At 35.1% G+C, this 12,324-nt stretch overlaps 1 protein-coding gene across 3 annotated transcripts in view; it reads left to right on the top strand.

Annotated features, from left to right (window-relative positions):
• The window catches only part of PCDH17 (protocadherin 17), an 85,067-nt gene that overhangs the window by 27,760 nt on the left and 44,983 nt on the right, over positions 1–12,324 (top strand). For 2 of the 3 annotated variants that reach the window (XM_026062868.1, XM_026062866.1), the window contains exon 3: positions 13–185. In XM_026062868.1, the coding sequence (XP_025918653.1) occupies positions 13–185 (173 nt within the window). The remainder of the gene's footprint in view (positions 1–12; positions 186–12,324) is intronic. The other variant, XM_026062867.1, reaches the window with a different exon arrangement.

Here is a 12,324-nt window from a genome sequence, read left to right as displayed (position 1 = left end):
TATGTATTTCAGTAGCTCCACTTTCAAGGATCCAGAAAGAGCCAGCTTGAGGGACAGCGGGCATGGGGACAGTGATCAGGCTGACAGTGACCAAGACACTAACAAAGGCTCCTGCTGTGACATGTCTGTTAGGGAGGCACTCAAGATGAAAACTGCTTCAACTAAAAGCCAGCCACTTGACCAAGGTGAGTGAAGCCTCCCATGCTTACAGAGTGTAAAGTTTAAGCAGTCATTATAAACCTATTAGTATTACAGTGGCAGTTTATCAGGGTGGAATAGCCCTCTGATAATACTATCAGAGAAAACAGTAAATCTTGCAGCTAGCCCAGAGCAAGGAACATTCAGTATCTTTCAGAAAGAACATGAAATGAAACTTCAAGTATCCTTTTTTTTAATCCAAAGTAGATTAAAAAAAAGGAAAAAAAATAGTACTTTTCTAAAATGATTAGAATATACTTTATCTTCACTGGCATTGCCTGTAATATATTATATACAGTCCTTCTGCCAAAGCTTGATTTGAAAATTCAAACTAGACACGACTGCAACAGATAAAAGAATGCCAGTCATTTCCATTCCTCACGTAGTTTGGAGAAGAGGAAAAGAGACGAGACTTGGGATATCAGACAACGGTAAAAATGGATAGGAGATGTTTTCATTTCACGGCAATTTGTAATGTTGATTTCACGATTAACAGTAGTGTGAGAAGTGTCAGATAATAACATAATCTGATTTTCAGTATAATTTCATTCACACCCTATGAAGGAATCAAAAATAAGCGTCTGTAAAACAGTTAAAATGGCTTATATCAGGACAATGACAGTGCTCTCTACAAGCATTCATTCTACCAAATAAGCATGTTTCTTTCCTCAAAGTCTGTGTCCAATTCATTTTTTTTCCAGATGTGTTAATTAATTATGAGATCTTTTATTTCAAAAGAAGCACATTTCTTAAAAGCTCCAGAAAAACTGAACACTCTAGCATTGTGTTTGTTTGTGTGTTTTGTTTCTAGACTACAAGCCATAAGGAAGTGCACCACTGAATTATTTTGAATTGTTTTGTATATTTGCTATTATTTTCACTTGCTGTGTGGAAGATGATTCAGTGTTAAAGGCAGTTAAAAAAAAGATTAAGTCAGTCAGCCTTAATGAGAAGCTATATTTATAATTAAGCAAAAATACTTTATAAGCTTTTTATTAATTGTTAATAGGTTGGAACTAGATTTTGCTTCTAGCCTGGTCTGGTTGGTAGTACAATCATCAGGAAATGCATGCTCTATTTCATTTTTCTGATCATGTTACTACTGAAATATATTTTTTGCTGGGCAGAATATTTAGAATGTTGCAGCATAATTTATTCTGTATATGTTGGAGGGTTGACTTCACGTATGACCTTGTTTTCCAACTAATAAATGCCAGAAAGATTATTTTTTCCTGACCTTTTGCCACAGCCACTCTCTGCTTATAATTGGACATTGATCTGTACAAAGATGCCATACTGGACTCTTTTTTTTTTTTTTTTTTTAAGAAACTGTTTGTGGATCTAAGTTTCTCAGTTTTTTATAAGAAAATTACAAAATCTCTGGATTTATACATGCTTGCATGAAAAGCAAGGAATTCTAGAATTCTAAAAGTTGTGATTAGGACAATTGTTTACTACTCCAAATAAAACAGATGTGTTTTTTTACAGAAGAGGCTTGTAGCCGGAGTTCATAGTATTGCAGTTTGTGCAATGGCAACAAGCCTGGTACTGGTCAAAATGTAAAAACATTAGTAAGCAGATCAAGTCAACCATTCCTATTGCTTATTTTCATTATAATGCAAAGAGCTATTTGGAGGTTTGCACTTGTCATCATATCCGGGTGAGGGGTCCTATTCATCAAAAAATAACTGATGCAATTGGCTCATATTAATTCCTCAGATTCTTATTATACATATATTGAACTGTGAATGTTAAGTACTGTCAGCCACTGAACTGCAGCAGCAGGTGCTTATGTGATTTTTTTTACTGAAAAAAAAATCAAGAATAAGTATAGGGAGATAAACTTTTTTCCCCMAAAAAATGTAATTATAAATGGTAATGATATCCATTTGTTTAGTTTTATGAATCTTCCATCTCAAGTGTGTGGTAAGACCATTGGTGTATTATGAAAACAGAGCCTGCAGTGAGCGCCTTATGGGGTTACAGATCATTGCAATAATGAATGTGGTGCAATGTGGTGTTCACAATGAAATCAGCAATTGCTTGCCTGATTAGGGATCTGCAGCCCAACGTAACTTTTCTCTTTTAAAAGCAGATAAACAAATTTGCTTTCTCTGTTAATAAGCCAGGCTGAAGGAGGTTGAGAAACATAATGTGTGTGATTAGGATAGAAAAAGGATTGCATTTTCTTTAGAGAAAAAATAGTTTCCAGGAAAAGGAGATGGACAACTTGCCAGAAACAATAGTCTATAGCAGTGCTTGAAGCAATATCAGAAGCTCTGGTTCTGTCATCATTCTGGGTTGTGCTCAAGGACAGGAACTCATTATTTTGTAGCAAAGTTGCAGGACTGATCGTTGTTGTTTAAAGGTATTTAAAATACTGCAACTTTTGTTGTTAGAAAGGTGATAGTTATTAGAGGATAGTGGATCTTCTGACATTTTTGAAAAATGATCAGGATGTAACTGTGGAGTCAGGATCTTGAATTCAGATTCCTAAATTAAAAAGTGAGTTTAGTCTGAGTTTGAAATCTTCTGTATGTAATTCCAAACTATTGTCACCAGTCCAGTTCTACCCATGGCAGTAATAAGAATGTTGGCATTATTTATAACTACAGTTTTGATCAACTTGAGTCTAGACAACTTGAAAATTAAGTGAGAGTCAAAAATTGTCTGTAGCACTACAGCAGCTGCACACGCAATAGAAAAGCAGAAAATTTTATGAAAAAAGAATTTCTTGTAGACAAGACATCTTCTGATTTCAGCCTGGGAGGGGAGGCAACCAAATCCATTTTATGATTTGCATTAAAACAGTAAAAACTGTGGAGAGAGAAGCGTCTGCTATTAAAATAAGTCTGCTATTAAAAGGTTTGGTTGCAAGGAAGAAACCTCCAGAGAGCAAATTTTGTCTTGTGCTGGTCTTAAACACTAGCACAAATGGGAAAGATTGCAAATCAGCTGTGATTATAAAATGCTTATGAAAGCTCAACACTTGCATTTGATAGAAAGAAAAAGGGTGTGTGGGGGGGAAGACTTGAAAAGTTTTTGGGACAGTAAGTCTTGTGTTAAAATAAGTATGTCCCCTTTTAGTTATCTCAACCATATATCCTTCTGCTGTAAATTCCAATCCACTTGCTGCATAAAAAATATCTAGCTGTCTCTTAAGCTTACTTATGCTATCTGATTCAGCTGTCTTACTAAGCAGCTTCTTCCATATGCCTGCTACTCTTTCAATAGAATGGTTTTAGCTAAATTTGTTTTGTTTATCTCTCTTTTCTTTTTTATTGTGTTGCTGAGACTTTAACCCCATCATTAGTTAGCACAGTTTGAGATTGCCCTACTTCTTACAAGTATTACAAGAATTAATAGTTTTGATTACCTCTGTCAGGTAACCTAAAATTTCCTATTATTTGTTCCACCTGAAACAGCATATAGTATTCACACTGTATATTTAGATAACAGAATAATCTTTTTATTTGCTGTGGTTTAAGTGCAACAGCAATAATTTGTATTTCTTGAAAAGATATCCAGAGCGGAAAATGATATTGTAAGCCATAAATGATATCTACAAATGAGTAGTACAACAGCGAGATGTGCACTCTATACTTAGTGAATCCTGAATAAGTTCACTTTATTGTATTACATAGAGATGGAGGGTTTTTTGTAGTTATTTGTAAATCGTTGTCTGCGTTAGATTTCCCCAGGGATTTTTACTTCCTTTTTCTTTTGTTTTGTGCCGTCTGTTTTCTTTTTTTAACATAAGGTTACATTTTCCTGTCATTGTCAGAAATATCCAAGAGCTGAATTCAGTAGCTTCATTGTTTAGTTTTTGCTTTATCACTACACGTGGCATCTTGCTTTGAAAGGTTTGCTTACCATCCACACTTGCATCCTATAGAGGGGACATTTCTGCATGTGCTGTTGCTAATTAACAGTAGCACAGATCCTGAGAATAAAGGAAAATACGGAGGTGCCTCCTTGTAGAAAAGAGTAAAAGAAAACCCTTCAGCATTGGTGTCAGAGACTCCACTAAGACACCAGCCTTCCCCAACAGGTTTCTCTGTAGAAAAGCACAGTTTTAAACTAAGATATAGATAACTAGTATAAAAGGATTGAAATGAATCTTCAGGAAAAAATAAGACACACTAAATACCACTGAAAAATACAATACCCCTTTCTTCATCATCATGACAAAAATACATGTGCATCACAATTGACACAGTCCTGCATGCAACAGTTTAAGAAATAAGAACTGCATCAATATTCTAACATCTCTATGAACACTGTTAACTCTTGAGTTTGTCCACAGAACACATTCACAGAATGAGTCTCCAGTAACTTGTATGTTTATATTCTCAGTTTCTAAACACGAATATTAGATGCTTGAAATCAACTATCCTGCATTATCCATCAACAGCAGAGTAGAAATTATCCGAATTTTTTACCAAGAAGTTTTCTGAACTATCCATTGCTTTTCTTGCTATAATTCTTGAGATCTTTAGGATAATTAAAATCCATTCTGTTTAACAGAGTGAGAATCAGTCTAGACTGATCAGTGCAGAAAGTTCATCAAACAAATTTCTGCTGCCTGACATGATCACCAATGCTTTCCATGCCATTGGGGATGATGGGTTCTTTTATAAGCACATCAGTTTAATGAGAAAATGAAACATGAAGATTGCGGAGAAATATGTCCTTTCAAAGTTCTCAGAGTTGGTGACGGCCTCTACTGAGAGACTGATTGAGGCGGGGAGTCTCCCCAGAGCCGATGCAATCTGTGAAATATTTTGTTCAACACTGCTTTATCCCATAGTTTTTTTTTCCCTTGGGCAGACCATCTCCCATCACTTTCTCTCTGTGCCCAGAACGTGAATAGCTGTCAGACTGCACCACTTGTTCTGACACCACCTAGGAATCTTTATGTCCAAGACTATCATCCATTCCAACTCGGTTGCCCCTAACATGGTCAGGTAAGACACTACCTTGCTGTTGTATGTCAGGACTTGCACTCACAATCCCCATTCTTCACTTTTTTCTAATTAAGTGTTATCCGGACCAAGTACAATAGCAACTTACTTCTATTAAGAGTGTATTTCCTTGCCTTATTCTATCTTAGTATCTGTTCCTGGAGCTGCAAATTCTGGAAGCAGTCAGACAAAGCCCACAAGAAATTAGATTTTTCCCCTTTGTTCATTCTTTTCCATGTATTTTCTCCCTCCTTTTTTTTTGACTTCTGTGCTTTATGGAAGCGCATGTGTGATCTTAGATGAAGACTAGCAGGGATCTAAACTAACTTATCTGTTCTGTCAACTCGTTCTACTTGACCAAATTTGTCTCCAGACAAATATCTCCAGAAGCCTGGAGATATTTGATTTTTTTGGCCTCATTATTATACTGGGAGTTTTAATTTATGACTGAAAACTTCTGTAGAATTGTAGACTTTTATGAAGAAAAGAGCCATACTCATATTAGTTTTGAATGCACTCCAGTGYCTTCAACAATTCATTATGACATTTAGGCTAGCATCAGCAGTTCCTTCCTACTTTTCTTTTGTGAGTAGATTGCTCAATAAACCAGTAATTCTGAATTTAAGAAAATTAGCAGCATTGTTATTGGTCTCATCCTTCTTGTGAAGTCTGTAGTGAATGAGAATATTGAAACTTCTATTGGTATTTAACCTTTAAATGAATATATTGCACTTTTAGTTAGATGAGTAATCCAAAAAAATTCAAATCTTGTAAGCACCTTGGTCTTAATATATGTAGCAATAAACACTCCTTCGAAGCGCATCCAAGTAAGACTAGAAAAAATAAGACTTTCTTCAGACTTTYTTGGTTAGGATGAGCTAAGCTATACAAATATTCTGGCCTCCGAAGTTCTGTAATGTCCTTTTTTGAGAGACCAGAATAATATTCTGTCTTTGAACCTAAGTTAATGAGCTAAACAGAGGAATGCAATTCAATTGCCTGTTATACAGATGATTGTCAGAATATTTCTCACCTTAATACCCAGTGATTTATGACACATCTGTTGCTCTGTGTTATGTATTGATCAAATTATATGGTGGATTTGGACAAAATAAAGACTAAGCTTGTCCAGGTACCAAATTTTATTTACTCAGAGAATTAAAGATTTTTCCTCTGAAATGCCTATATGTTGAATATCTTTTTGTTTATATTTTTATTTTTAGATTGCCTACTAGTCTACCATTTTAATTTGGCTTCACTTTTTACCTTTCACTTGTGACATCAGGTTAAAGGATAATCAGGTGTGCTTAGAAGCAGTGTCAGGTTTGTTTTGGTGCATCCTCCTTAGAGATGAGAGAGTTCCCATGCATGGCTTCTCTCCATGGTGCGCTCTCATACTGACAGCTTGGGAGCCCAAGCAAAGCCATCCAGGTGAGGAGGAGAAGTCTAAGGAAACAGACGACTTCTCCTAGAAGAAGTCAAAAAGGATGTGAAGYGGCATCCTAATGAGGAAGGGATGGATTAGCCTAATACCTCTACCACTTACTTATCTATCTTCATTGATACAAAATAGAAAACCAGTGCAAACATTCTGGCAGCTGAAGTGCCAGTGAATACACCTTGCATTAGAGTATCTTAGCCTATTATTGCCACCTGTTATTGCTGATTATCCTGCTTTTCAAATGGASCTGAGTTTCTCCAAATCATGTTTTTAATCAGGTGCATGTTTCATCATTTTGCAGATTATTATCATGTGTCTAGTAGCAGTGAAGTTTGGTGAATAGCGTATTCCATGTTCAGTTAATGCATTTAGTCACAAATTAGGGGGAAAATTTCTATAACTGATTTTCAAAACATGCAGAAAGAACTTTCTGTATCTATGGACATAAAAAAATGTCATTGAGATACACAGAATTGATTATATACATTCAGCTCAGCTTCATCTATGCACCATTTGGTGTGTATGCCACATTTTTCAGGCAACTTCATTTTTTCCCCCACTATTTCATCTCATTTTATAATTACAGTTTAAATCAGTTCTTGAAATTTGTCTATATTTTTGCCCTGTATTGTGTTTTCATAGGCTGTACAAAGCATCACCACCAGATCTTTCATATATATATATATAAATTATTTCCTGAAAAGGTTTAAACTTGACTGATATAAGTATTAATAAATTTCAGAAATGATTTCTTTGACATACTTATTTGCAAATTAATGCATAACATGTACTTTGAGATCACCAGTCTGCTACCTATAGGTCTTGTGTCTGAGATGTGGGTGTAAATTGTAACATTTGGGTGCTGGAGCTGTTGGTGCTCATTTCTTCATTCTTTGCTTTAGAGGCAACAAAGCAGAATATCCCTCCCTTTTCACTAGTCTAAACCTCAGTACTTGCTTTCTGTATTCTCTGTTTTGAAACTGCCTTTCCTGGGGCTGAGCTCAGTCTTTGTACTGCAGTTTGTTCTTGGAAGTCTTAGAATCTATAAGCTATCTTTTTGCTTTATTCCCACAAGAAGAGCAAGAGAAGAACTTGCAGTTCTCAGTAAGATGATGTGCTTCTATGTCAAAATCATTATCTTCAGCTAACAATTGTTCTTTTCAGACTCTTTTTATAAATTGAAAGAAAAGTAGGGGCATAGAAAGGTCAACAACTTTTAAAACGAGGAAACCAGAAAATAGATAGTTTTCATTGTTTCAGGCTTTATGTATTTCTCTGGGTTGTAAATGGATGTTCTCTGACTGTGCTTACTTTTGTTAATGAAAATTTTACAGCATACATTCATATACTAGAGGGATATTTAGTATCACCAAAATATTCTAGATATCGAACCAACAAAATATAGAGATATGTTAAATAGAGATATTAGTCAAGCTTTGACATAATTTCATTCTTCCAGCCACATTCTTGTAACCAAAAGGAAGGAATATTCTCCAGATGAAGTTGCTGTGAAGCTAATGCATGTTAGTTGAAAACCTGAACTTGAATTTTAGTTATTAATGGTTTTCTGTCCAGCTGGGAAAAAAACACATCAACAGAAGTGTCTTAAATAAGAGTTGGGAGTTAATTATTCCATCTAGTAATGCTTCAGCTGGAATAATATTAACTGTATTTTGTTTTTCTGGACAAGGAGCATCTTATAATTTCTGTGCACAAAACTCCAGTCTGTCCTTTTCCTGGCCCTTTGTCAGAGTCCTGTGGTTGTATCACTTTCCTCGTATGTCTTCGTTTCCATAGGAAGGAAAGTGGGGTAGCTTAAATGGGGCCAGAGTTACAACACACTCTAATTAGTCACATAACCCCTGCACTCAGATTGTGAGGATATTTTTAACGAAGAGCTAGACAAATTCAAAATCAACAGGGAAGTAGAATAACAGCAAAAAATACATAAGAGGTTTATGAAACGTGTTCTGTAGGTGAAATTTGAAAGAATTGTGTTTGTTTAGAATTTATATTTGTTTAAAAGAACAAAGACTGAGGGGAAACATAATAAAAGTCTTTGTGTGTATGCAAAGTTGTTATAAATAGGATGGTGATTGCTTTTTTTTCTTTATATATGTGTGGTGAGTAGAGCATGAAGTACATGTTTAATTTGCAGGGAGAGCTATTTAGGTTAACTATGAGGAAAAACTTTTCTATGAAAATAGCTAAGCCCTGAAACAAGGTACCGATATAAGTTACAGAATCCCCTTCCATGTAGTGTTTTTTTTTTTTTTTTTTTTAAGAACAGTTTAAATACTTGTCTGTCTGTGATAATCTAGTCTATTTTAACCTACCAGAGGACAGAGGAGCCACTCAAGCCCTGCGTTTTATGATGCTATAATTAAAAGTGATGATGAGCTGTACTGTCCAGTCCTGAGTAAAAATGTACTGAAAGGGAATATTTATACTGACCTCTTCTACAGCCTTTTGTYTGTGAACATCTTCTTTTATGGGAAGAGATAACCATGTTGGAGAATTTCAGGAAATGGGGATTATGTAGGGCTTCATAACAAGAATCCATGGTATATCATACCAGTACTTAACATCTAAAGAGGATTTTGCTTAGACACAGAGCTGCAACATGATTAACTAATTATTACTCAGTGAAACTTCATCTCATTCCTGTAGATCAGTGATATATACACTCACCGCACCAGCCTTTGCCCCTACTGCCCATCCTTATTTCCAGAATGGAGAACAGCTGGTTTCCARTTCCCGCTGCTGCTTTCTCTTATCCCAGCTGCTGCACTTAAATAACCTCCCTTCCCCAAGTGGGCTTCATATGGTATGAACAGGACTTAATGCACCTCAGTGCATAGGGAACTTTTGATTCCGTATTTCATCTTGTTTTAGTTCTATCTACAGGGAACACTGCATGTATAACAGATATTCCCTGACTGCTACCTTTCCTGAAGGTGACATGCTGTTTTTGTGTTTCATCTCTAATATATATGGAATTGGTAGTGCCTATGTGGTACTAAAAAATATTGCTCCATAGCTGCCCCATACAGTGTGCCAAGCTACATTTAATTCCATCTGCTGCCCTCTGCAACACAGAATGGAGAGGAGCCTGTGCCCAGTATAACCAAGTCATACTGTGGTATGAAAAAACACTTCATTTAAGATATGTAAGTGTATTTTGTAAAATTTAGGACCAAATTCTGCTAGCTTTATGTACATGAACTATCTCATGTAAATCAGTGGGGATGTTAATGTTAGTAAAGTTTCCATAGTCTTTTAATATTTCCTGTAGTGTATTTGTATATATAGTACATGTGTGTTTATATGTGTGTGCACGCACATACACAAATAAGACATCATTAACTGATGATCCTGAAGACTGATTTTTTAATCTGTCTAAATCTGTATCACATGACTATGGAAAATTGAAAGCTTTAAAAACATACATCTGTTTTCAAACTACAACTCTGAGAACAATTCATGGGGTGGGGGGGTTATATAGAAATCTATTTCCATCATAAAGCCAGTTTTGGAAAAATGTAGTAATTCTGAGGTAAAAGTTGTTGCAATCTATTATATGTATACTGTATACAACAGTATTCTGGTTAAAGACAGTATTTCAAAAGATGAAGTGTGTTTTTGTGTTTTTTTTAGTATGTTTTTTTAGTATGCAGTTAATGTATAGTTCTGCATATATGATGTACATATATAAATAATAATATACATGTATAAATAATATATATTACTGTGTAGTTGCAGTAGCTGTTTAAACATAACAGAGACGTGCACTGTGGATTTTTCTAGAGTATTTTTCAACTTAATTATTTTTCAGAGCTTTGAATTACATTCCTCATACAGAATTTTACCATCTGACCCCATTTTAGCTTGAACAAACAAATGAAGTTTTTATAAGAAAACTGAACAAACGAATTCAGTTTTTATATGAAAACTGCAATTTAAGTTGCACATTGCACATGATCGCTGGGTAGCAACACAGTCCAAATAACCTTAAAAGCTCTGAGTCAAATGTACAAACCAAGAGAAACAGAAACACAGGTGGAATTAAGTTTATTTGATGCTGTAATAAGATTTCTCTAGCACATCTGTAGTCTGTGGCCAATGGAAAGGGCTATTGAATGTATGTGCAGTACTGAATACTAGCAGTTCTTTTCTACTATCTGGGTCTGCAGTGCTTAGGTAGTTTGATTTGAACTGAGGGTTCTGTCTCTCATCCATATGATATTTTATTGTTGAAAGCAAAGTTCACATAAAAGCAACCTCCTTTGGTCTACGCATTTATCCAAAATTGCTCTTTCTAATTTAAAGAGGAATAAAACTTTTTTTTTTTTTTTTGCTGAGTTACATAAAATTCATACTGCACCTCTATGATCATTTCAGAAAGTACCAGCTTCATAACACCTTTAAAGGAATATTTTACTTACAGTAGAAATGCACATGTAATGTGTCAGATCATATTATGTGATGCTAACAATGTGCCATTTTTGGCTAGGTAGTCCTAAAAAGGGCTGATATTTTCTCTATGATAAAAACTGCAAAACACTTTATGAAAACAATTTATGTTAAATTCTTAACCTGATTTCTTTTTACATAGTTGACATTTGTCCAAAGGCAAATATTTTCCAAAAAGTCAAATTAAAATGGTTTTATTAAAATATTTGTAACATTTGTGTCAAGCAAGGAAGGTATTAGTCATAAAATAGAAAAGTTGATTGTCACCTTCAGACCATTTAACATTTTCTTTTCTCTCTTTTTAATTCAAAATATTACAAGCGATGCATGTAATAATACCTGGATGGTACTCAGGTAAAATACCCGGGTTCATAGGAAAAGTTTCTGAGGGGAAACGCATGAAGTGGAGAGGGTGGAGAAAGAGAAATGCAGTGAGGGCTACAGCCTCTCTAGAGCGCACTGCTTTGAGGAAAACTGTAAACCCAGCTTAACTACTCAGTATTCTGTGGCTGCTTTTTGCATCTATTTTTTGTCCAGTGTCAGGTATCCTCATTCTTTTGCATGAGCTTTTGTAGCTAAACAAAAATAAAACACTTTGTGAAAATATACAGGATAACAGTATTTTTGTTTAGGGTTTTTGTGCCTTTGTTAGTTTATTGGCAAGATCCAGATCTTCTCTAGGAATCTTCTCTAGAATCTTCTCTAAATCTTCTCTGGAAAACATAGCAAGAATAAAAAAAATTCTTACATCAAGAAAGAGAAAAATGCTCTTTCCAGTCTTAATGAAATCCAGAAAATATAAGTTTATATAATTGTTAGAGAGAATTTTACCTTTCAAAAACTGATTAAAAAGTAAGGCCCAGATTTGCTCCTAGATTATTTAGTCCTCTGTAATTACAAGGAAACTGGAAAACTTGGCTCTCTAGGTTTTATTTGTTAAGAAATGAAAAATGTTGACATCCAAGTCCTCTACATTCTCAATCCCTGTTGAAAGAGATAGCAGTCCACAGGTCATCAGAAACCTTGTCCTTACCATTTCACCTACCATCTTACCTACCTCTGAGCTACTCACCCTAATTCTTTATAGTTAATTGGTTGATGAACTCTTTGGAATTCACGGGGAAAGAAATAGGCACTTCTGGAGCATGATTCATTTGACCTATTTTAGATGAATCATGTCCTCAAAGTGCTTATTTCTCTCTGTTGTCTGTAAAAGGTGACTAACTCAGATGTAGTTCAATCAATGTC

This window comes from Apteryx rowi, unplaced genomic scaffold (assembly GCF_003343035.1).
Source record: "Apteryx rowi isolate R43461 unplaced genomic scaffold, aptRow1 scaffold_195, whole genome shotgun sequence".
Lineage (NCBI taxonomy): Eukaryota > Metazoa > Chordata > Aves > Apterygiformes > Apterygidae > Apteryx > Apteryx rowi.
Note: the sequence above shows the minus strand (reverse complement) of the source record. Positions and strands in the feature narration are given on the sequence as shown.